General features: G+C 33.2%; 3 protein-coding genes across 3 annotated transcripts in view; 2 read left to right on the top strand and 1 right to left on the bottom strand.

The window, feature by feature from the left end:
- Window positions 1-1,423: 1,423 nt before the first annotated feature.
- HELRODRAFT_79669 (hypothetical protein) lies at window positions 1,424-2,828 on the top strand (the record flags this gene model as incomplete). Its single annotated transcript, XM_009019706.1, has 4 exons — window positions 1,424-1,583; window positions 1,739-1,842; window positions 1,951-2,216; window positions 2,516-2,828. The coding sequence occupies 4 exons, from the start codon at window positions 1,424-1,426 to the stop codon at window positions 2,826-2,828; spliced, it is 843 nt and encodes a 280-aa protein (XP_009017954.1).
- A 690-nt stretch (window positions 2,829-3,518) lies between these two features.
- Window positions 3,519-6,171, bottom strand: HELRODRAFT_173085 (hypothetical protein; the record flags this gene model as incomplete). The annotated part of the gene is made up of 5 exons (XM_009019705.1): window positions 3,519-3,659; window positions 4,168-4,388; window positions 4,755-4,917; window positions 5,019-5,146; window positions 5,691-6,171. 5 exons carry the CDS (start codon window positions 6,169-6,171, stop codon window positions 3,519-3,521), a joined length of 1,134 nt encoding a protein of 377 aa, XP_009017953.1.
- Window positions 6,172-8,492: 2,321 nt separating this feature from the next.
- The window catches only part of HELRODRAFT_111950 (hypothetical protein), a gene marked incomplete at its 5' end in the record, with an annotated part of 42,736 nt that continues 24,297 nt past the window's right edge, over window positions 8,493-26,931 (top strand). The window contains 6 exons of the mRNA XM_009019704.1: window positions 8,493-8,635; window positions 10,139-10,247; window positions 10,807-10,916; window positions 11,409-11,497; window positions 12,140-12,228; window positions 26,190-26,255. Of these exons, the coding sequence (XP_009017952.1) occupies window positions 8,493-8,635; window positions 10,139-10,247; window positions 10,807-10,916; window positions 11,409-11,497; window positions 12,140-12,228; window positions 26,190-26,255 (606 nt within the window). The remainder of the gene's footprint in view (window positions 8,636-10,138; window positions 10,248-10,806; window positions 10,917-11,408; window positions 11,498-12,139; window positions 12,229-26,189; window positions 26,256-26,931) is intronic.

The raw sequence follows: 26,931 nt of genomic DNA, 5'->3' as shown, positions 1-26,931 counted from the left end.
TATATATATATATATATATTGCTGCTCATCTAACTTGTTTTAGCTATTTTCATCCTTACTACAAGTTATTTAAAAAACCTGTTCAATAAAATTTCTATATGAATATGCATTATGTAAATATCTCAAAAATCTTCATACAAGGGTTTTTTGCTGTTTTATCATGGTTGACTTTTTAAAATTTTGAACGGTGAAGCTGTTTTTAATACACTTTATAAAAATTAAAATATAATAATCCTCGTTCTAATATAACACATAAGTTTTAAATTTTTTATAATGTTTAATACAATGTAGAATGTACACAGTAGAATAGCATGCAACAAAATGATTAAATACCAACTATAACCTTTTTAACACGCGGCAGAAAATCTGATCTCGAAGCCAATTATTTTGCGAGAGTCAGAAAATAAATCAGCCAACATAGGGGACGTTGTGCACTTGAACTGTCCCGTGAGAAGTGATTTTGTTTTTGAACGACTCTGGTCCGTGATCAGCCACAATAACATAACAAAAATTGAAGTTAGTTTCTCATTAAACAACTCATTATTACCTGATAATATTTAATTAATTATTTTTTCGCTTCGATAAAATTTCATGTAATTTAAATATAGGAATTGAGCTATAGAAAGTGAAACATGTGCTTTGAGATTAACAATATTTCTTTATGTATAATTGTTTTATAAAATTAGCACGATGGTGTTTCACTCAATTTGACCAACTACAATGAAACGCTGTCCATCCTAATAACAGCTAGAGAAACAAAATGCTATATTTGTTCGGTTGAGAACAGATTTGGAGATACATTTATATATTTCTGGATTGAAATTCGACCTGAAACGGGTATATTTTTTTTGTTAATAAATTTTAAACCAGCAATAACTTTACTTGATGTATACACGAAAAAGAAACATCACGGGAACACATAGGCAAGTCGTCTGTCCTGCTCATCTACTTTATTTTAGCCATTTTCATTCTTGTAACCATCATGGCCTTATTTCTTGTGTACAAAAAAATTCGTCACAAAAAAAGATACCAAGATTATGACGCCTCGCTAAAGATGGTTGACAATAAACTCTATTTTACAAATGTTTGCAAGATTTTCTAAGGAAATTATTTTTATGATATTATAATTTTTAGTTGTTTTTTAATTATTTTATATTTCATTTTGTGCATTTGGGCAAATAAAAATTGACGAATTATTTTTTCGACAATGTGTCGTTTTGAAGGTAAATCACGTTAGTAAAATTGTGGACCCTATAAGTGAATCTGACATTATTAAGAAATGGGAGATTTCTAAACAAAGGTGTTTAATTTTGTAGCGCTTAATTAATTTTAGAGTTCCCTAACAAACCAGACTGTGCAAAACAGGTTGACGTACATTAGTGAACTTGGAGAAGGAGAATTTGGAGTAGTAATGAAGGCAGAAATGAAAGAAAAGAATGGAGATGGGCATCAACTTGTCGCTGTCAAATTAGCTAAACCAGGATCTTCTAACGAAATGATGCTGTGGGAGGAAGCCAAAACAATGATGAAACTAGAAGGAAATACTAATGTTCTTTCCATGCTTGGATGTTGCATACGCAAAGGTTCGCGCAAACTTTAATGAGTGTTCTGTCAAATTTTGTCAATATTAAAACTAATAAAATAAAAACAAATTATTCAAAAAATAATTAAGTTATTTGTTGTTTTTACAGTTTTTAAATTTTAAAAGCTCTATAAATCACAAATATGTATAACGTAGGTCCTATTTTGATTGTAATGGAGTTTGCCCCATACGGAAATTTAAGAGATTTCTTGCGACTGAAAAAACCTAAAACGGTGTATCACGAATATCATAACCAGCATGTTGCAAAACTACAAAGCCATTTTGTCAATCCGTATACAAACAATGAACACACCAATCAATCAAATGAATGTCTGCTTAAAGAAGTTATCGAACTATCAAAAGTAGAGTTGAACTACAGAACTCTGTTATCTTTTGGTCGTCAGGTAGCTAAAGGAATGGAGTTTTTAGCTTTAAAACAGTGCATTCACAGAGATTTGGCTGCTAGGAATGTTTTAGTGGGAAATTTTCTAGTGTTGAAAATCGCAGATTTTGGTTTATCTCGTAACATCTGCAACCAGGACTACTACAAGAAAACAAGTAAAGGGAGACTGCCCGTTAAATGGATGGCTCCCGAAGTTCTTTTTGAAAACATTTGCACGTTAAAAAGTGATATGTAAGTTTTTCATTTTAGTTCATTTAACATGTCCGCTTGTAATTGCATTTTAATAAACTTGTAAAAATTATAAAATAAAGTGACGATGAAAAAACATTTCTCACATGAAAAGTTGAATTAAAAAATTATTTTATTTTTTATTTGTCTCATATTCATATTAACATACAAATTTAAATTTTATAATATTACTGTTTAATATTTTATTTAAATATGTATAAAACATTTTATTTTATATTTGCTTTATATTCATATCAACATATAATAGTTTAAAATTTAGATAATTTTTGTGTGGTTTTCAGATGGTCATATGGAGTATTGCTTTGGGAAATATTCACCTTTGGAGATTCTCCTTACCCAGGAATTCCATACAAAGATTTCTGCAATTTATTGAAGGAGGGGTATCAAATGTGCAAGCCCCAGTGTGCAAGTGAAGAAGTGTACAGCATAATGAAGCAGTGCTGGACGTACGACGCCGATGCGAGACCTTCCTTCAGCCACATTGTCCCCCTGTTCGATGGAATCATCAGCCATCTTTTCTCTCGGGTTTGTCACACTTCTCAGATTTTTAACGTAATAAAAAGTTTCACCGAATGTACGAACAGCATTTGTTGATCTTTTCAGAACTACCTGGATCTCTATGTTGATGTGAAAGAGGCGACTGAACATGACGCATTACAAATGTGATAAAAGTTATAGATTAACGTAATAGAACATTGTAAATAAATAAACATTATAATTTATATTGAATATTGCATATTAACAATTTCGTGTATGTATATATATATATATATATATATATATATATTATATATATATATATATATTATTAACATTTGTAAAGCGCTAAATAAAAATAATAGTGTTAATTTTTCAAAGGCGCTCTCCAATAATTAACTAAAATGACCAGCACAGTGGATATAATAAACCAAAAAATAAATCAGTTCACATTCATTGAATAATATAAATAAAGTAAATCACAAAATAAATTAGTTCACATTTATTGATTAAATAAATGAGTCTTCAAATTTTTCCTCTTTCAAGTTTAAGTTTTGAAAAATCAAATTAGGTTATAAACAGTATACATTTTGACGTCGGTGATTCTTCGTTTTAAATTATGTTAAAATGTTTGACAAAATATTACGTGATTAAGTTCATTCATTTATAAAAATTTATCACAAAAAATCATTTGAATAATGAAAAATTTCTAAAGAAAACCACATGATTCCTGAATGATAAATATGGTATTTCGCTTCGTTTCAATTATGTCTGACTTGGAGTTTTAATTTAAAGAGCGAATGAGTTTTAATGCTCGTGGAAGGTATAAACCAAGTGATGTGCTACCAAATGGCACTCGGCCTGACCACTTGTACCCAGATTTTTACACAACTTATCTATTCGAACACCGAATATGGTATTGGAATACCGAAAAAAGCTTTTTTTGTTCTATCATGATTAAAATAAATAAAAATTTTAGTTTTGAACTCAAGAAACTTGAGAATAGTTTACGATCAACCGTTATAAAAACTGAAAAACTAAACAGGAAGCTAAGTGCTTAGATTTAAGTTTAACCCTCAATGGGTCCTTGCTAAAAGGTCACGTTCCCGGACCTTGGGGTGCAATTTGCACCCCAGTCAATTTTTGTATGTAAAACAATTGTAACAAGCTCAATTTTTTCTAATAAAGATAAAATGCGTTTTATAACTAAATATGCATATTATATTCTCTCAAACAATCAACTAAAAAAGATGTTAGTAGGGAGAGACTTCCACAAATTTCATATAAGTAAATTTTTTAACTATATTGTCATTTTAAATTGTTAAAAATCAAATGCAAATGATGTTCTTTTTTTCATATTTAAGTAATAAACAATTTACAAGATTATTATGAACAATTTTCACAAAGTATTTTTGAAATGTTTATAAAATGTGTCGGACAAGCTCGCAGAACATACGAGTTTTCCTGTCACACACGCGCGGGCACAGATGACAACGTCTTGTGTCCTCTTTTCTTTAGTTGGTATCTTGATTCTTCTTTCTCCAAGGTCCAACTCTAGAAGTTGGATTGCATCCATGATTGACTTTCTGAGCCGAACGGAATTGTCCAAATGCTTCCTAATTAGTGGCTCAACAAGAGACTCTCCGAAACTTATGATAAACTGGCGACGACGTATAGCTTTAGAAAATTTATTCGAATCAGGGTTGTTGCACATCTAAATCACAAAACTAGCAACGGCAGCTAAGTCAAGCATATTAAAAAACAAAACGTTCCAGTCAAACTCTTTCCAGCGCTTTTGTTTATCTGGATAAGTAGAGTTCCATTTTGCATTGCATCGTTCTGCTTCTCTGTTTGTTTTTCTAATGACTAAAGACTGAATCTCTTGAGATAAATACAATTGAAACACTTCTTTTATTGAATTTTTACGTCTATCGAAAGTGTCGCCGGGTTGTTGCCGAATTATGTCCTGATTACGTCGGTGTTCGGTAATCCAATGTCTGCTTGTTCTATCCACAAATGTACTAAAACTAACAACAGACTGACCTACAGCTGTTGGTTGTGCTGAATCGGATCTACCGAGTGTGTCCCTTCCACGACATAATCTGCCTCTACCTCCTCTTTCTCCACTTGCAGTACCTTTACCTCTTTTAGTCACTGTTGTAGAAGGTTCATTTACCGGCTCTTCATCAGATGTAATGGCATCTTCCTATTCATCAGATTCCTCAGACATATGATCTTCAGTATTGGAATCAGCACCTGATCCTGGCAAATAATCTAATCTTCACTACAGGCATCATCTTCTGTAACATTCCCTTGGGGTGCAAAAACAGAAAGACAAGATTTATCAAGAGCAGGATCCAAATGATTAGATGTACAAGGTCTACTAAAAGCAGGATCCAAACGATCTGAAACAACACTCGATAAAAAATCTTCATCTGAAAAGATATTACAGTCAAAAGGATAAATTCCAGTTTTGGCGAATCCAGAAATTATGTTTGACGGAGTTACAGATTTCCGGTGGCGTATCCTACAAACTCTGCAACTTCATAAATACTAGCTGGTTCACCAGGATTTCTCACTAACTATGAGTTTATAGCACCCTTGTAAAATTTAGAAAATGAAGAGTACACAGAAACATCCAATGGTTGTACCCGATGAGATGTGTATAGAGATATTGTAAGAACTACAACACTGTGTTCCTATGAAATATAATTACCAAAGTCAATAAAAATGTTTTCTTTTATCTTTACATTTAACTTTAGAATTAAAACAATGGTTAAACAGAAACATATAAAATCAATTTAATTTAAATTAATTATACAAAATTAGCAGCCAACTTTTGCTAGGTCGATAACTGGAAGAGATAGATGACTTTCATGGTTGTCAGAGATGAGCAACGAAGGATTTTCCAAGAAACTGTAAGAGTGTTTTATGAAATGCTCCATCACTGGCAGAAAAAGTTCTGCAGTCTCATCCAACCAGTTTTGCCTGCCAATCCAAGCGTCCTAACCGGACTACTTTTCAGCATACGCTTTTGAAATCGAACTCGGGGAAAGACCATCGCTGGCGGAAGAAATGTTCCATTAGCACAGATTATACAACAAGTGGTTACTAAACTCTTTTTTTCGGCCCTTGTGGCTTGGTTAACTTGTTTCATCCCTTTTGCTCCAACTACTTTTGAACAACGTTTTTGAACATTTGTAGTTGCTGTTTCATCTAGATTAAAAATCCTAGAAGGATATGCCGACTGCGGTGATTTCAGGAAAATCTTTTCTAAATTTTTATAAAATTGCCCAATGTTGTGTCGGTTAAATGATGTAGCCCGTGAGAGACTACATGATTCAGGGCTTTTAATGCTAAGAGATGGACGCCGCTTCATGAACAACCTAAACCACTCTAAACCTGCGCATTCTTCAGTTTTCCATGTTGTTGGAAATCTAATTCCATTAATTTTGGCCATCTCGTATGCAATTTCTTTTACATTCTTTTGTTGAAATTTCATACATTATTTTTTAACTTGTCAAGATATATTCATCCATACTTTTTTCTTGTTCTGTTGTAAATATTCTCCGAGTTGTAAATATTCGCATAGTTTGGTTTAAATTTGACAATTTCTTCAGGATGCGCAGCTGATACTTTTGTGACATAGCAGGCCAATGTTTGGAATGACAAGCCATAAACATGAGCTACCTTTTGTAAAGAACCACCATCCATTACTTCGCCTACAGCACGACGCATGGTTTCTTCCGAAAACATGCCATTGCTGGTTTTTCTTATTCTATTTCTCATTTTTGTCTGCAAATCAATTATTATAATAATAATATAATCATATAATAATTATTCTATTAATTCAGAAATCATGTTTAACATCAGTTTTGTTATTGTCTCAAGGTACCCCATACGTCTCACTGTGCCCCATCATTGTTGTCTCTATGTACCCCACACAGTCGTTGACATAATTATTCAACGTAGTTCCAAAACCAATTGGAATAAAAATTTGGCTTCTATATGAACTAGTTCCTTATTGAAACGTCAAACTTTCATGTAGGAGTGATCACAGTATCATTACAAATAATTGAACAATTACATTCCAAACCAAATATTAACATGTCTAGAAATCTGTCAAAAAATCAAAAATTAGAATTAAAAAACGCAACTCACGATTTTCGTCGCAGAAAATTTTATTGTTAACTACCGGTCCCACTAAAGTACAGATTAGGTTACATGATATATGATATATCCATATATATCCATATATATGTTATATATATCCATGTTAGGTTAACTCTAAAGAAAAAATTATGTACCGCTTAACAATTATTTGATTTGTCTCACTGAGCCTCATGTCTCAACGTGCCCCACCCTCCGCTACTTTTCACAAGACTACATTGCAGTTTTGGAATCTCTGGGGATGTGTGGTTTGAGTCGTATCTGGTAGGTAGATCACAACAGGTATTATTCGGTAGTAAAATTTTTCAGGTTAATGTTATGTTGTTTGGTGTGCCACAAGGTTCGGTTCTAGTTCCTATTACATTCCTGATCTATACATCTGAGGTACTTAATGTAATAGAACCATTTAGTTATTTATGTCATACTTTTGCGAACGACTTACAGATTATTGTTACGAACAGACCGAATTCTTTCCAATAGGATTTGAACAAATTGGTAAGATGTTTTTCTGGAGTCAATATATGGATGCAAAACAACGTTGGTTCATGCATTTTGCATTCAATTTAACATTAAACTTGAAGATTTATTCCGCTTCACTATATATAACGACCTCGTCATTAGCCTTGACTTGAAAACGATGTTGGGCACTGTTTGCCAGTTACAAGCTGTTGTTGGTTCATTTGGAAGCGGGACACTAAACAATAAACCCACCCTTTACGGTCTGAAGAAATTTGCAAACTGTCCGGTCGGTACAGTTGATAGAGAATACAGAATGGTGATGGACGTGTTAGAGACCCATTCAATTATTTTTGGTGAGTGACTTAGATCAGTTATTTTAGGTATTTCCAGCTCAGTTCTTAGTAATGCTAGTCAGCTGATCCGTGACAAAATAGGTAAAATTTTGGCAAAATAGAAAAATTGCGAGAATAATGTAGCCAGCTATATTCAACCACCTGTTACTAAAACCATAGCATTGAAGGCCCTTTTTTTTTTTTATAAAACTCTCTATCTCCTTCTCTGACTATTTTTCCATTACTTACAAAATTCAGTGCTGATCTCAAAACCCATCTGTTTGCAAAATTCACCTAGGAGTGCTTTTGAACATTTTGGAAATACTGCTTTACCAACTAATTGGTTGATCGATCGATCGATTGGTTGTTGGTTGGTTAGTTGGATGGTTGGTTTATTGATTGATTGATAATTTAGCTACTGCAAGTTCTAAAATTAGTGTTGATCTATCTTTTTTTAAAGTGGTCGCTGCTGAATTTGAAAAGCGACAACGCACCAGGTTCGTGTGGTATCCAAATCGGGTGGCATTACTAAATCAGGTGTTGTCATTACTTTTGTGTGCCTGTCTGGCGTGATTATATAAAACGGAAAATGGGTAAACATTCGGCTTTATTGATTTTTTACAATTTCTAAAATTTTATATATGAAACATTTTTTCATATTATAACCTGTTTTACGATTTAGTTTTTGTTCATATTCAATTTTTTTGTTTCTTTGGTTATTACCCCTGACGTGTTTATATTTTATATTAACTTTCATATAAACATGGCAGAGCCGGTTAATATGAAGGACCTGAAGACAAACGTGAAAAAATACGGTGACATGAAGTCTGCCCTGTCCTACAGAGGCGGTTGGAAGAGTCTCATCATCTTCATTGTGTTGACGTTGGCCTGGCTCGCCGGGTTTAGTTCTCGTTTGTTCGCCGTCATAAGATTTGAAAGTATCATTCATGAATTCGATCCTTGGTTAGTTATTTTTCTATTTCTTGCAAACATTTAATTAAGTGTTTTCACTAATTATTTATAAGCTTTCAAGATTCAAACGATTTCAAAATATTGGCAGATAATTACGTTTTAAGTTAATTTTATATTAAAACTATTGAAGTTTGCCCTGTCCTAACCTGTAAACTTGGTTTATTTATTATTTAAAAAATATTAATAAATAATATTATAAAATTATAAAACCTTAAACATTAAAAGAAATCAAAATCTAAATATTTTAAATAAAAGAGTTGTCTTACTTTTACTTTTATTAAAAATTAAACTGTTGATGTGTTCATGTATGTGTGTGCAGTGCACTCTGTTAATCATTAGCTTCTGTCTTTATGTATTGTATGTGTGTGGGCCTTACTAATCATTGGATTCATGTGTGTGTTGTTTGTAATTTTTGTATGAAGTATTTAGTATAAGTATAAAAGTATTTAGTATTTAGTATAAAAGGCAAATGCTAGCTAACCAGCATAAATAAATTAATTTTTCTTAGACTAATACTGCATTGGATTGAATTCTAAATCTTATACTTGTAATTTTAAAAAAAAATCTTAATGTTAATGAATAGTTAACCCAGAATCTAAATAATAAAGATGAACTCAACTTGTTCAAGTAGTTTGGCTTTAGGTTTAGTTAGTCAAAACTCAAAAACCTGTTGCAGGATTAAAATTGATAATTAAATTTGTTGATTGAATATGTAATATATTAAGTCATTCTCAAAAATTGATGTTAATAAAAATAAGCCATATGGTATGAGTTAAAAATAGAAGTTGTTATAAAAAATTTTGTTATGTAAAAGTAAAGATTTTGGTTGAAATGACAGAAGTTCAAAAATATAAGATTACATTGAAAAACTAAAAAAAACTACACCTTATTTGATATTTAAAAAAATTGATAGTGATGAAGTTTGGCTATTGGGATATTTGTAATGCTAACAATATTAAATTTTTGTCCTTCCTATATGTGAAATGACACATAACATACATGAATTATATTTCAACAATGGCTCCTTTCTTCTGCAGTCACATCATATCACTCCAGCACTTTGGTCGGCGAGTTAGCTCAGTCGGTAGAAGTGCCATGTCTCGTGCAATTACACGATAACCTGGTTCAAATACTATCGGTTTGAAACTCAAAAATTATCATACGTTATGCTCGTATGATGTGGGGCTTGCACGTGCATACATAATGTTTATGTACAAGTACATTTTATGGTGTGGCTGGTACTATCTTTGTGCCACGAAGGTTTAAATACAGGATACAATGGTATGTAAGCAGTTCTATGCATGTCAAATCTGCATGATAAAGAACAAAAATAACTTTAAACATGGGTCATGACACTCATGTCATCTGGACTGTCTTGACTATTATACATATAAATGTACTCTTATTTTTTGACTAGTAGGCTTGACTTGCAGATTTTTTTTTTCATTTTTAAATGAGGATGTTATAGAGAGAGTTATTTAAACCTCATGAAAGGTTCAACTACAGAGCTACCCACTACATGGTCAAGCATGGTTTCTACAACTTTCTCAATTGGTTTGATGAACGAGCTTGGTATCCTCTTGGAAGAATTGTTGGAGGAACAGTTAGTTTTAATGTTTTTTATTTTTTTGTTTCTTTTTCCCTGCTGTCATCCATCTTTTTTCCATAATGGAACTTGATGATTTTTTGTTTTTACTAATTTGGTCTGCATTGTTAAATTATTTTGTTGCTGATTATGGTTCTTATTTTGACATTTTTTTTGACAGCTAGAAATTTTTATTTGAACTTTTATTTCTTGCATCAATTAAAATGAGTTATATAGATTCATTAATTTAATTTGTGTTGTGTATGAGAATTTGAGATGTTTTTCATTGTTGTACAATTGCTAAATTACAATTAATAAAAGTCCTTGTAAGCCATATGGTACATTTCACTTTTGATTTTTGTAGAAAGATAATTTTTTGTTGTTTGAAAGAATATTTCGTATCTAAAGAAAGGTCTTGATAAATTATTTGAGTTACAAATAATTTTTACAGCTACCTTTTATAAAAAGCATTAGTAAAATCATGCTCATGGTAGCCAATGAAAATTATGGGTAAAACTTGGCTTATTTATTCATGTGCTTCATTGAAAAGTATCACAACTCATGATACATACGTCAGGTGTACCCAGGTCTGATGATAACATCTGGAGCCATTCATTGGGTCCTGCACGCCCTGCACATTCCAGTACACATCAGGGACATCTGTGTCTTCCTGGCACCGATCTTCAGGTGCAACAATATCCACACAACCTTTCCATTGTTTTCATTGTTGTCATCGTTGTTATTATTATTATTGATTGTTTATTATTTTATTCACTGATTTTTTAATGTGTGGAATGTTACTTTTTTTTGTTGGTTTGTAAATAAATTCAGTTTTAATGATAATCAGTATTATCTTTGGACAATATTTACAGCTAGTTACAAACATTTACCTCATATTAGTTTTTGTCACCATTTTTTTTGTAAAATTTGTTTGATGCCAGATTTTATAATAATGCATTTTATAATGATTTGTATAATTTTAATATAATATCTTTTTATTAATAATTGTTTTATTTCTTGCATAATATTTTAAAAATCAGTGATTCAGCCTCAGGCTAAATTGTTCAATGAATTTGATGGCTTATTTTTCAGTTGGATAAATTTAGAAACAGTGCCTTATGTTATTTATTTGTTATGTTGATGATAACTTGTACCATGGTTTATATTGTAACCTAACAGTGGTCTAACAGCAATGGCAACGTACTTCTTGACAAAAGAGGTATGGAACTCGGGGGCTGGTCTTTTTGCTGCTTGCTTCATTGCCATTGGTCAGTTGCTGTTCTTATTGCTTGTTATATTTCTATGTTATATAGTTATTTTTTTGATGGCTATTTTTGTGCATCTGATTAAATTTTTGTTTGTGTGCATATATTTGTATATTTTTTCATTTATTTAAAATTAATTATGTCTGCAAAATAATATAGATGGATGAATGAGATAGATCATCACATTTCTTGGTGAATATAGTTTAAGGCAAAGAATTTGTTTTTAGTAAATGTTAGTACGGTTTTTTGGGTAGTGTACAAAACCCAAGTACTTTACATAAGAACAACAATGCTGTCAGATAAAACAGCATACCATTTTTTCTGTTGAACAGTTTATTTTTATATAAGAAATTCATATTTAAAACATTATCAGTTAGTTGGTCAGTCACGTTTCATCATTCATTTTATTGAAAACTTTATATTTGAGGCCTTATATATCACTTTGTTCCATAACATTGTGTATCCATAACATATTTATACATCATCCAAAATGCATTACTTATTTATATATAAATAATGATTATGAATAAATAATCCTATAATAAACCTCCATCTATTTATACGCCACCCAAATGTATGCACAACTTATTTGTTCGCCAGCCAAATTTATGCATAACTTATTTGCATGCTATTTAACTACTGCAGTGCCTGGGTACATCAGTCGATCTGTAGCTGGAAGTTACGATAATGAAGGTATCGCCATATTTGCCTTGATGTTCACCTACTTCTTATGGGTATGTCATGTATTGGATGAATGGTGGTTGCCATGACTTTGATTGCACTCTTTAATTACTTCAATGTTTTTATAATAATATTTGTACACAAATTGGTTGATTATAAAGTATGATGTGTTAAATGTATGTGTATATAGATGTATTTATTATTATTATTATCGTCATTATAAATTCTTTCTTAATTAATTTTTTGAAGAATATATATAAATATAAATAAATACATTGATATATATATTTTCATTTTCATTTCATTTCATTTTCAAAGTTTTATTCATAATCAACAACATATCAAATAAGTGAATAAAAGTTATGAAGTTGAATATGCGGAGACCGAATAAGACTGTTTGTCTTGTGGTGGCCACCGCAGGTAGATACATGAATAGTTAATGAAATAAAATAAGGAAAATAACTGAAGCAGAAAGATAATTGAAGATAAATAAGTAAATGTTCGTGTTGGTTTATGATGTTGAAAGGTTTATGATGGCTCTTAGATGGGGAGGTACAAGTTCTGTCCAAATTTTAGGACCTGTTATTTTTATGCTTGTCTGGATTAATTTGAGGCGAGTTTTGTAGATATAGAAGAGAGAGGTGAGTCTAGTGGTTGTAGATTGAACGGAGTTACTTAATGTGTAGAAGTTGATAAAGTGAGGTGGGAGAAGATTGTTGATAAATTTAAAAACGAATAAAGCAGAGTAGTAAAGACAGATGAAGTTAACTGGTAAAATTTTTTTTGCTAGGAAGAAGGGTTTAGTATGAGAATCGGGTTTGAGGTTAAAAATTGAACGTATTGATCTTTTTTGGGAAAGTTTTAGGTTATTCAGGTGGCTTTTTGGACTATTTCTCCATAGTGTGATGCAGTAGGTTAGATAAGGGTAAATGAATGTGTAATAAAGCGTGCGAAGAGCAGAAAGAGAGAGTTTATATTTGATTTTGTAGAAGATGCCTGTGAGTTTGTTGATTTTGTCTGAGGTAGTTTGTAGGTGAGAATTCCATGAAAGATTTTCTGTGATGGTGATTCCAAGAAATTTGGTAGACAGGGTGCGGCTTATAGGAACACCATTAACTAATAGGTTTAGGTTAGGAGCTTGGTTGGTGAGTATTTTTGGGCCAAAAATAATGTATGCACATTTCGAATAATTTATGATTAGTTTGTTATTGGATAACCAGTTAGAGTATTTTTGGAGTTCAAGATTGGTATGTTCAGAGCAATCTGGTAGGTTGTTGGAAGTAAAAAGAAGGTTGGTGTCGTCTGCGAACAGTACGCATTTGGTTGAGGGCGAAACATTGCAGAGGTCATTTATGTAGATAGAAAATAGAAGGGGTCCTAGTATGGATCCTTGTGGCACCCCGTGATGAATAAGAGCGTGCTTTGAATTGATGTTGTCCATGGAAACATATTGTGTCCGTGATGAAAGATAGCTTCTCATCCAGTTGTGAGCTGTGCCTCTTACTCCGTAATGATGTAGTTTGGATAGGAGTATTTTGTGATCGATGACATCGAAGGCTTTGGATAAGTCCAGGAAAATGCCAATAGAAAGATTTTTGTTATTCATTTCATTTAGTATGTGCTGAGTGAAGTCAAGAATAGCAAGCTCAGTTGAGTGGTTGGGTCTGAATCCGTATTGGTTATTGCAGATAGTATTGTTGGAGCAGAAAAAATTAGAGAGTCTTTTAAAGAAAAGTTTTTCAAGAATTTTTGACAGCGGGGAAAGAATGGAGATGGGTCTGTAGTTGTTAATGTCATCTTTGTTTCCTTTCTTGAATACTGGTATGATTTTGGCTATTTTAAATGAGTCAGGAAAGATTCCAGTGCTTAGTGATAAGTTGAAGATATGATTAAGTGGTGATATGATAGAGAAAATTATGCTTTTGATAAGGAACATGTTGAGTCCATCGTCTGCATAGCTCTTTTTGTTTTTCAAGATATTAACAGTAGTTAATATTTCTTGTTCAGTAACAGGATATAGACAAATGGAATGGGGTGTGGATGGGCTCATAAAATCTGTAGGATTATCATAGCTGGGAGGTTGGTTTGAGAGTAGTTGACTAGCGATGTTTGCAAAGTGGGTGTTGAGAAGGTCACATATTTCTTGTTTATTTTCAATTGCTTGGTTGTTGATAGTTAGTTTGGTGATTGATGAGTTAGGAGGTTGCTTGTTTAGAATTTCTTTGATAGTGTTCCATTTTTGTCCAACATTGTTATGTGCGTCTTCAAGTTTGTTAGAGAAGTAGTCTCGTTCTGTTTTTCGTTTAATAGATGTGAACATGTTTCTGAAGCTTTTGTAGGTGGCAATGTTGCGGGTGGTTGGATATTTAAGGCTTATGATGTATAGTTTGTTTTTCTTTTTTGCAAGACTTAGAATGTTGTCATTGATCCAGCATTTTTTCTTTTTGTTTTTGACAGTACGGAGGGGGGCAAAAGTGTCTAGAGAGTGAATTAAGATAGTATTCAAAACAGAGCAGCAGTCGTTGACATTTTTTAGAGAAGTCAAAGAATTCCAGTTGTAGTTCGATAAGAAATTGTTGATGTTGTTTATAGATTCTTCAGTTAGGTTTCTGAAGTGCTTTATAGGGGCATGGTTTGAGATTTCTGATTTGGAAGCGATGGCGAATATAGGGAAATGGTCAGATATGTCAGACAGAATTATTCCAGATAAGTGAGAAGTTAGATTGTTAGTAAAGATATTGTCGATGAGTGAGCAAGAAGAAGTTGAGATGCGAGTAGAGGAGGTTATAAGAGGTAAGAAGTTGTATGATGATAGTAGGTTAGAGAAGTCAGCAACGACGTTTTCACTGTTGAGTTTATTGAGGTCAAGGTTAAAGTCGCCAATTAAATAGCTCTTTATGTGTGGCTTGAATGTGGGTAAAATAAGTTCGAGCTTTTGGATTAAGATATTAGGGTCAGTGTTGGGGGGTCTATATACTGCTAAAATATTTACGTGTGTGTTGTTTAATTTTAAATTGACACCAAGAAGGTCAATAACGGTGTCGTTCAGAAGCAAATTGTTTATCATAGAAAATTCAATGCCTGATCTGATGAAGATTCCGACTCCACCACCTATTCTGTCAGACCTGAGTGGATTCTTCCAAAGAAGTTAAAATGGAAGCTACCTCAACTGTGTTTTCTACATGCTGATGTGAGTTGACCAGCGATGGTGTATTAACATTTGGTAGGTCGACAGGATAATAATTTGGTAGTGAAGTTGTAGTGGGTTTTATCAAATGCTGTGGTCGAGCATGAAACAACCAGGGGTGAATTTCCACGCCGATAAGCCAATTTTCAGGATTGGTAAAAATCATTTCCTGATGTTTAAAAATAGTTATGCGGAATTTTGTTGATGGATCACTGGTTGAAGGTTGAGGACGAGTGGGAGAGAATTTAAAGACTGGTACGCATTCTGCAGCGGTCAGTCCAATAGTTTCCAGATGTTCAAGGATCTCTTCTTTGACGCAGCTTTTCAATTTACCTACCCCAAAAACAATTTTTTTGGGAGGCAAAGGAGCTGCAGATAATTTGAAAGACCCAGGTTGTTTGGAACCTACAGTAATTGGAGTGTATTTTCTCTTTTTTTTTGAAGTAACAGTGCTCCAAGAGCCTTCGTGGCCACTGGAATTAGAGTTGTTTTTATTGATGTTATTGTTAGGAGTTGAAAGTGAAGAATGAGCAGGAGCAGCTTCAACGTTGAGATCCACCAGCGATTGGGTTCCCTGCTTCGAGGTTTCATCAGATGGTGGTGTGTTGATTACGGACGAAGCTGGATGAACGATCTTGGGAGATGATGCATCCGAGCTGTACGAGGCGTGTTTTTGTCCTGCTGCTACCGAGTAGCTTTTAACATTGTTTACGTCGGTGTTATTGGTATTAAGTTCACTTTTATGAACTCGAGGGGCTGCGTTCAGCATGCTGCATAGATAGAGTTGCTGATTGTGCAGCATATTGCATATGTCGTTTTTCATTTCATTGAAGTTAAATTTAAGAATAGAGTCGTTATTAGGTACCCGTAAGTTAGAGCTAACGTATGTAGGAAGCTCTGTTGATAATTTTTTTTGCGGACTAGCCCTAAATAGCGAATGGTCTCGCGTAGTTTGTCTTTTTTGTCTTTCTTTTTAGGACCACGTGGTGTATCGAAATTAACATCAATCTTTAGGAGATTGACGTCGTGTTTGATCTGTTTGAGGGCAGCCGAGATTTCTTCCGAGCTATAGAAGTCGGACATATTGTTAATAAATATATCGTTGTTCAAAAACTCGTAATTATTAAATAAATAGCACAAAACTTCGTTAATCGTTAAATTCTGTTTACACGCCATGATGCCGGAAACAACAATGTTTATGCCGGAAACAAAAATATATATATATATATATACATAAATACATAAATATATATATATATATATATTTATTAGATTAAGACTGTGAGAAATAAAATTTAGTAAAAATCACAGCATTTTCGGCGTTAGTTAATTTCCAATTTAATTTTTCGATTTTTCTAACGGTTGATCGTAAACCATTTTCAAGTTTTTTTAGTTCTTTTGTTTTGAACTATAGAAACTTGAAAATGATTTATGATCAAACGTTAGAAAAACCGAAAAGTTAAATTGGAAGTTAACTAATTTTTTTTTATTTATTTAAAGGATAACCAAAAAAGATAAACTTGTGGATAGGCCACCCTTAACTAAGAATTCCAACTGTAAATGTAACAGAAATGTCAAATAAATACATACACACAAATTCTTACTATAAATGTAACAGAAATGTCAAATAAATACATACACACAAATTCTTACTATAAATGTAACAGAAATGTCAAATAAATACATATACACACAAATTCTTACTATCAATGTAACAGAAATGTCAAATATATACATATATTACATACACACAAATTCTTACTATAAATGTAACAGAAATGTCAATTAAATACATACACACAAACACATGCTCACACGTACACCATTCTACGAATACTGTCATGTTTCATATAGTACCTAAAGGTGACAGTATAGTCACAACTAAAACTGAAAAATTTGCTTACTAAGAACATCAAAATTAAATAAGATGTAAAATAGTGTAAAACTATTTAAAATAAGTGTTTTTTAACTAAAAAAGTATTTAGCTTGTTTTTAAATAAGTGTAATGAGTTGATTGTTTTAATTCATGTGGCAATACAGTATCCCATACCCTTGGACCATTAAGCTTGATGCTTGAGTGAAAAGCTTTTAATCTCACAGTATGAGAATAGAAAAGGGAAGTGTGTCTAGTAAATTTCCTTTGAATGTCATTGCTAAAAGTGAAAAAATTGGCAAAATAATTAGGCAACTGTTGACGTAAAAATTTAAATACAAAAATTGATGTGAAATAAATGTGCAATTCTTTAATGGGTAAAATGTTGGGTGTCGAATAGTAAGCATTGGTTATATGAGTACGCGGTGGAATATTAGTCTTATAAACCGCTTTCCGGACTTCCGCCCCATAAAAGATTACAATAAATTAAATGTGGATATATTAGGGTATAGTAAAGTTCAATCATTATGTTATAGTTTATTTTTGATTTGGTTTTATATAATATGCCTAGTATTTTATTGATCTTAGTTGAAATTGATCTTATATGTGGTTCCCATGAAAGATCATCATTTATTAACACTAAAAATTTTGTAGAGTATGATCTGGGTAATGCCAGACTGTTAATTCTTATATCAAGGTTGCCTATTGTGTTAGTAATTATTCAGGGGCCGAATAATACATATGAACATTTTGTAAAATTAACAACTAATTTATTGAGAATAAACCAATCTACGAATTTTTGCAATTCTTGGTTTATGCGATCACTTTCCAGTTTAAAATCCCTTGAAGTAAAAGATATGTTAGTATCGTCCGCATATAGTAAAATATTTGCCGAATCAGTCACGTTGACAATGTCATTAATGAACAAGACAAACAAAAGAGGCCCGAGAATAGAGCCCTGCTGAACTCCACTGTTGATGTTTAGACATTCTGATTTAAATCCTTCTAGTGCAACATCGTCATCATCATCATCAGGACATTTATACAGCGCCAATTAAATTATTATCTCAAAGACGCCATCATAAATAATGCAATAAATTCATGAATGACCGCATCTATAAAATCTATAAATAAATTCAATAAATCATAAACATAAATTGTTTGTTACAACAAAAACGGGTAAGTTTTCAATAATTTCTTAAACACAATTAAATTTAATTCATGATTTCTTAAATAAAAAGGAAGGCTATTCCACACAGCTGGTTCACAAACTGAAAAATTTCTTGTTCCAATCTTCAAACGGGTAGGCGGAACCATCATGTAATTCAATTCATCACACCGAAGTCGAATTGTTCGTGTAGAAACCACTCGTGGCAAACATTTGTCAACGAGGTATTTTGGTGCGCATCCATTCAAACATCTGAACATGATCATAGATATTTTAAAAATCACCCTTTTTTCAATTGTCAACCAGTGCAGTTCTTTAAATATAGGAGTTACATGATCAAACTTTGCCCCACCAACCACGACTTTTGCTGCACGATTATGAATAGACTGAATCATATCAATTGACTTCTCCGGCAATCCATAATACAAACTATTACAGTAATCGAGTCTCGAGTGAATGAATGCATGAACCAAACATTCAGCCGTTTTTTTATCTATTGATCTTCTTATCAAATTCAATTTTCGTAATTGAACAGTACATACTCTGGATAAAAATTTTATATGTTCAACCATTGTCAATCTGGAATCTAATATCCAACCTAGACTTGTTGCTGTGGAACAAAATTGTATATTCAAATCGTCAATCAAAACAGAATCTATACTCATCTTAGAAAGCTGCTGCCATGTACCAACTGGCAACAGTTGAGTCTTGCTCCGATTTAGCCTCAATCGATTTGTTGCCATCCACTCATTAATATCCGATAAACACTGGACAAAGTTATCAACTATAGATTGGAATCTTTCTGGGGTCCATTTACTGTTATCTGAATATCGTCTGCAAAAGCGTGACCCATAAATCCATGAAAATCCAGTATATTAAAAATCTCAGCCGTATATAACAAAAATAATATTGGTCCTAACACCGAGTCCTGTGGCACACCAGTTGAAACCAAATGAATTGCCGATAAATCATCCATAAATAACACCTGTTGCGTTCGTTGTAACAAATAAGACCGAAACCATAATTCCACTGTACCTGATAAACCAAAACAGATCGCCAGTCGTCTTAAGAGGATATCGTGATCAACGCAGTCAAAAGCTGCGCTCATATCTAAAAATACCAGCAGGGAGGAATTTCCAACATCGATGTTTTCCAACAAAACCGATAAAACCTGCAACAAAGCCGTTTCCGTTGAATGATGTTGTCTATACCCTGACTGAAACACAGGCAATAAATTGTTCCGGCGTATGTGCGTCAACAGCTCCTTGGCAACAATTCTCTCAATCACCTTTGAAATAAACGAAAGATTGGACACTGGTCTATAGTTGTTTAAATCATTAATGTCCATGCCTGGTCTTTTTAACAGCGGTGTAACAATCGCATGTTTAAGTCTGTTTGGAAAGTTGCCTTGTTTGAAACAAAGGTTAATAAAACTGGTTAAAAACCTAGTAAACAAATTTATATGTTTCTGAAAAATGTGCGTAGGCAAAATATCCAACGAACATGATTTTGATGGAGAACTTAGAACTATTCTTTTAACATCATCTTCAGTGCATACTGGAAAAGTAGAGAACACATTTTCAACTTTGAACTCTGACTGATTGAAGTTTGGATTATCTGCAGTCTTCGTCAATTCTCGAACTTTATCTATTTTATTATTGAAAAACGTTAAAAATTTTTGAGCTTTATGGTCAGTGGCATCTTTTAAACTGCTACTACCAATTTCCTTACACAGCAATTTATTAATAATACTCCAAATTTTTTTTGGATTATTTTGATTATCCTTAACGAGCTCCTTCCAATATAGATTTTTCTTTTGAGTGTATATGAAACTTTTTGCTTTCATGGCCATTACCCAGTTTTTTTTTATCTTCTTCCTTCAACGTTTTTCTATATCGTTTTTCCATTTTTCTACAATAAGCCTTCGACCGTCTACATTCAGAATCAAACCAAGGTGCCATCGGATCACCTCTAACCTCAACCATACGATAAGGTGCAACTATTTCAGTGATTTTCGTCATTTCGCTTTCAAATAAATTCCATAAATCATCAGTATTTCCACCCTGGCATAATCTATTTAAAGGAGAATCAAGAACCAAAGAAATAAAACGATCGTGACTTATGTTTTTCCAAGGTCGAACCATCCTTTTTTTTCATTCTTATAACTTGATCAATTGATAAACATGCCTGAACCAAACCATGATCAGAGAAAACTCCCGGAGGCAGAACTCGAATATCGAAAACTGGAAAAGACATAGAAGTAATAATCAGGTCTAACACACCTCCTAATTCATGCGTTGGTTCATTTATTCTATTAACAAGATTAAAATTACCAAAAATCTCACATAATGACACACTGTGAGGATCCATGTGTTTCTCTACATGCACATTAAAATCACCAGCTAAGACAACATTGTTACTAAGCAAGGATATTATCTCTAAAACAGCAACAAGCTCCTGAAAGAATAGAGATGAAATTAAAGCCGATCCTGGTCTATAAACAGCCAATAAAACAATATGAGTTCCATTCATTTTTAATTTAATGGCTAATGCCTTAAAAGTTTTTAACACAGGTAATCTGATGAGTTTAAAATTAAAACATTTTTTAAAGTAAATTATTAATCCACCATGAAATGGATCATGAGGTCTGACAAAATCCACAAAATTATAACCTGGTGGCATTGCCCGCCTAACAGCAATTTCATTACTGGACCCATGCCATGTTTCAGTCAAAACTAAGATATCCAAACCATCGCAAATTACCTCATACACTTTATCATATTTCGACAAAATTGACCTAATATTCAAAAGCCCTAGTCCTTTTTTAACATTGTTAAGCATTTTACAACCATTGTTTTTCTTATGACTTTTACCTTTACCTTTTATGACTTTTTGAAACTCACGATCCGCCACTTTCCCACAGGTCCTCTGACCCTGTATAAAAAACCTCCCGTACATGCAGCTTCTCTTGACTTTGCATTAGCAATCAAACTTTTCAATTCACTCCTCTGTTCAGCAGTCAGATCATTGGCAATCCATACCTTACTAAGTTCTTCAGACATTTACTAAGTTTGTATGAACTCTTCATCACCAACTCTTTAGCTGAAATGTTATTCATCACTATCAAAATTGGCCTATTTGTTGATTCAACCCTTTTATCTAGTCTTATTATTCTTTTCATATCAGAATCTTTGATATCACTCGACAGTTTCTTGATTATTTCCTTGACTCGATCTCTGTCATTATCTCCTTCAGTTACATTAAACATCATAATGTTTTTTTCTCTCTCTTTTATTTCCTGTGCCTTATCTAATGTTTTTTGTACTGTTTTTACTTCAACATTAATGCTTTGCATACCTTTTTTAACCTCCTGGCCAACAACACTTGCCCATGTTTTTTGCAATTCACTTTTAAAATGATCAATTTCAACACTTAACTTGGAACCTGGTTCATCAAGCTTTTCTAATTTTGAATCATTATCTTTAATCATATTTTTGATTATGTCCAGTTCATGTTTGAACGAAATATTCGCAGCATTAATTTGATCCACCTTCAACTTGATTTCATTGTTATTATCATTTACTGTCTTTGTCAATAATCTTATGTTGGATACCGTCTTCAAACAAATATCACAGTACCATTTGAAATTCAACAACAACCTCAACAACCTCATCATTTACTCCAACACATTTTGCATGAAAAATATTTTCACATTGAAAACATTGTACACATTGCACACCGTCTTTAGTAACTTTTACGCACTTTGTACATTTACTCGCCATTGTAAAATTCTAGATAACAAATAGCTATACAAAACAACCTTTGGAATCGTACGAACTCACAACAGAAAATAACAAACGTATATATCACCAATACAGTTTAAACGATTTAATTAATTTTCGAAATATTTAATTAATTTTAATATTAATCCTAAAAATAAAAATATATTAATACTTCCCCTAATTTTAACTATAAATTAATACCAAAATTAACAATATAACATCGAACAAATCACCAAAATAAGAGAAAAATATAGAGAAATTCAAATGCGGCCAAACCGTTCAAAATTGTTTCAATGTATTTTTTCAACATATTGCTTTCTATCCCTAAGATAGCTTTCACACCACGAGTAGGCTACACCTCTTATTCCATTCATATATAATTTCTTCAAAAATGGCCTTTCTATGGTACTTAGACCTGGAACGCTCAATGTTGGATCACCGACTGGCCGCAGTATGGAAATCGCAGAAATGCTTGAGCGTAGAAGGATTGACATCTGCTGCCTTCAGGAAACCCGATGGAAATCGAATGGTTTCTGTCATGTCAACTCAGACAAAGAAAAATATAAACTATTCTGGAATGGTCAAAAGACGGCCAAAAATGGTGTTGGAATTTTTGTCAGAGAACCACTAGCCCAAGAAGTACTGGATATTAAAAGGATTAATTCACGTCTCATGTGGATCAAGCTTCGCATAGAAAAGCAAACAATGATTATTTTTTCTGCATACGCACCACAGACAGGCGAATCAGAAGAGATGAAAAATGACTTCTGGGCTGCATTCTCTGACACCATCTCAACAATACCAAAATCTGAAACAATCCTGATTGGAGGCGATCTCAATGGCCACGTTGTAGAGAAAACAGATGGTTTTGACAACGTACACGGCGGTTTTGGCTATGGAAAACGTAATGAAGATGGCAACCGCATCCTTGAGTTTGCTGAAAGTAACGGGTCTTGTTTACTGAACACATATTTTAGAAAGAGGTTGGAACATCTCATAACATACAAAAGTGGACCATCAGCCACGCAAATTGATTTCTTTGCTGTCAAGCAACAACACCGAAGGCTGTTCAAAAACGTCAAAGTTATACCTGGCGAATCATGTGTCGCCCAACATAGACTCTTTGTGGCAGAACTGGTTTTCGAACTGTCAAACATAAGTCTAAACAAACGCTGAATATATATATATATTTTTACAATATTCTATGAATTCTACCGAATGTTTGACACTAGCTATGATCAAATCATGACGTTCATCATAACCTTGAAATCGCTTATCAAGGCCGGATAAAACAGCAGTAAGCAAAGGCGCTGCCATCTTCAAAGTTGGTTTTACTGTTAGTAACTTTGTACGCAATGACATTAACGTTGGCAACAAAAACCCAATAAAACACTTCGTTTCTGCTTGGAGTATGTCCAATGCAGCTGCCAGTGGTTGCATAACACAACAATACTCTTTCAAAAAAAGGATGTCATTGGGACGAAATTGTGGGACCTCAAGAGCTACAAAAACTTCAGCAATATTGTCCTCAGATTGTTTTTCAAGGACCTGTCTCACTTTGTCAACTGCATTAAAGTACGAGTTCCAACGTGTAGCATTAGGCACAATGAAGGAAGTGTGAAACTAATCACGCACAATATCTGTAAATTGTGTGCTACGTGAAGTCTTGTTCCACAATGCAGAACACTTGACCATTGTTGACCGAGAGAGTTTTTTGTAAACAGCATCACTATTTGCACTTTCTATATCATGACTAGCAATCAAATTCAATGTGTGAGCAGCACAACGCTGATGAGGGGGTAAATATAAGTCACTGTCCTCATCATGCTCTGGTTCACTTAGCAATGCATCGACATCAACAAAAGCAACATTGTTATCATCATCATCACTAACTACACTACCATCATTTGCAAACTCTTTAAATGTTTTAACAAAGTTTGAACCATTGTCAGTTACTGTCATCAGTACTTTGTGGTTAATACGATACGCCGTATGTACAGCATTTAACCTAACAGCAATGCAATCATACGTGTGACGCCCTTTCATGCGCTCACAGCACAAAGCCGCTGAACGTCTTTATTGTCAGTTGAATTTGATTAAGTCGTCCATTAATTTTTCAATTTCAATTTCTTATTGAAAATTTTTAGGTTTCCTCATGTAATGACAATTGAGTCCAAGGTTAAAGAATTGTTGTTCACTTTATTTGTTTTTGAACATTTGAACTTGGACGTTTGAAGGAGGATAAGAGCCTCAATTGATGGGCTTCATCCAAGATTCTTGAAGGAAGTCAGAATGGAAATAAGTCGGGTTTTGACAACCATATATAACAATTCTCTTTCATCTGGAAAGATACCATCCGTCTGGAAGGATGCATTAGAAATACTTTTATACAAAAAAGTAGATGACATGAACTGTGCAATTACAGAACAGTCAGCGTAGCAAGCATTGTATGTAAAGTACTAAAGAAAATAATTAAAAATCGGATCATAAAACACTTATCAATAAATAAAACAATTGGTAAAAGTCAACACGGTTTTGTAAACAAAAGATCATGCCTAACAATTCTGCTGGAGTTTTTTGAAAAGGTTCATGCCAACATGGATAGGAGTAAAGCCATAGACGTAGTATATTTGGACATAACCGAGGCATTTGATAAATTGTGAAAGACTTACATATGAGGAAAGATTGAAGAGATGTGGACTGACAATTTTGGATAAACGTAGGACTAGAGGAGATCTTATTCGGGCGTTCAAAATCACAACCGGTAAAGATGAGATAGATTCATCTCTATTTTTTATTTTACAGAAAATAGAAACACTAGAGGGCACCAGTACAAGCTTTTCAAAGAAAGGGTAGGAACAATAAAAGGAAGGTTTTTCAGTTCGAGAGTTATTGAACATTGGAATAGGCGGACGAAAAAACTGTAACGGCTTCTACAATGCAGGAGTTCAAAGTTAGACTTGGAAGATTGGGATTTTAAATCCATATTATTAGTCAAAATCGATCCAGTGGTTCTCACACAAAATATCTACTGAACCGCTATAACATTTGTTATGCTATGTGAGACGTCTTGATAGTGAAGTGGTCGTAACACTAATATACTATATACACTTCATCATCAAGACGTCTCACAATGCATACACACACAAAGAGGTTCCATCAAATCTCACTTGCAATCCAATAACCCGCTAAATTCTTGAAAACAACACAAAATAATTCATTAAAACAACAACACTCTACATCTAAAAATTGCAAAAGCTGTCTTTATATATATATCAATAAACCCCAAATAAACATCCAAAATAGAATGATAACATCATTATCAACTTGACGCCTCAATACTAACTTCAATAACATTGAAGAATAAAGGAATGATAACAACGAAGATGAAGTATACGACACCAACTAATAAACTTTGCTAAAAAACTTTGCTTTGTTTAAAGAAATTATATAAACCAAACCTGCAATGAAGGCGACTTATGAAAAAATGAAATAAGGCTTTATCTGCATGATTAATTCGGATAACAACTGTTTCATTAAATTTTCATAATAAACTTGGATAATTTTATTTTCAACAAATTGAACAATTTCAAAAAATTTAAAAGACAAACTTTAAATTGATTAATGCCATCAATTCAGTAGAATTCACATAATACTGTATATGTATATATATATATTATATATATATATATATATATATATATATATACACTACTGGTAATGTACACATACAAGTTAAGTTTTTTTTGTGTTTCAACAAGCTTCATCTTATCTTTAATGAGTATTAACTTGAAATATCAACATCTGGATCAATTTTCAACTCAAGTTTGCAACTCAAGAAAATGTGTTACTTAACAATTTCATACAATTTTATAAAGCTTTACTTTTCATTTTATCTATTTAAGATATAATCTTTAAATTGATCACGATGATGATGGTCACGATGGTGATAATGAATAATTAATATTTACTAAAAGTATAATTTCTTTCCACCATGTTACCAGGTGAAGGCAGTGAAGACAGGATCAGTGTACTGGGGTGTCTGTACAGCTCTCTCTTATTTCTACATGGTCAATATCATGTTTATTTATATTAAATATTTTATATAATATATATATGTATATAATATATATATATGATGTTTCTGACGAGATTGGGCAAGCGGGGTTGAATGAGTTTGTGGTGTTGTTGGGTGATTTGAATGGTCAAGTGGGGGCGGATGTAGACGGATATGAAGGTGTGCATGGGGGATGGGGATATGGTATACGGAATGAGGAAGGGCGTAGAGTGTTGGAGTTAGCGGATGCACATAGCATGGTGGTGGGGAATACTTGGTTCACAAGGGAACCAGCGCGATTGATTACTTATAGGTCAGGGGAACATAGATCGATGATAGACTATATATTGGTAAGGGCCAAACATAGGAAGTATGTGAAGAATGTGAAGGCGATACCTGGTATGCTGCAGCATAGTATGGTTGTGATGGATGTGACATCAAAAGAAATGGGGAGGAGGAAGAAGGATAAGTTTGTGGCAAAGAGAAAGACATGGAAGTTGCAGGATGCAGAGGTGAGGAAGGCATTTGAAGTGAAGGTGGCTGAAAATTGGGAGAGTGGTAAGGATGGAGATGTTTGGGAGAGATACAGGGACTGTGTGTTGGCTACGGCAGATAAAGTATGTGGATGGACGAAAGGAAAGTGTAGGCATGGTGAGACGTGGTGGTGGGATGAAGATATAAGAAGGGTT

This window comes from Helobdella robusta (genome assembly GCF_000326865.2).
Source record: "Helobdella robusta unplaced genomic scaffold HELROscaffold_25, whole genome shotgun sequence".
Classification (NCBI taxonomy): domain Eukaryota; kingdom Metazoa; phylum Annelida; class Clitellata; order Rhynchobdellida; family Glossiphoniidae; genus Helobdella; species Helobdella robusta.
This window is presented reverse-complemented; position numbering and strand designations above follow the sequence as displayed.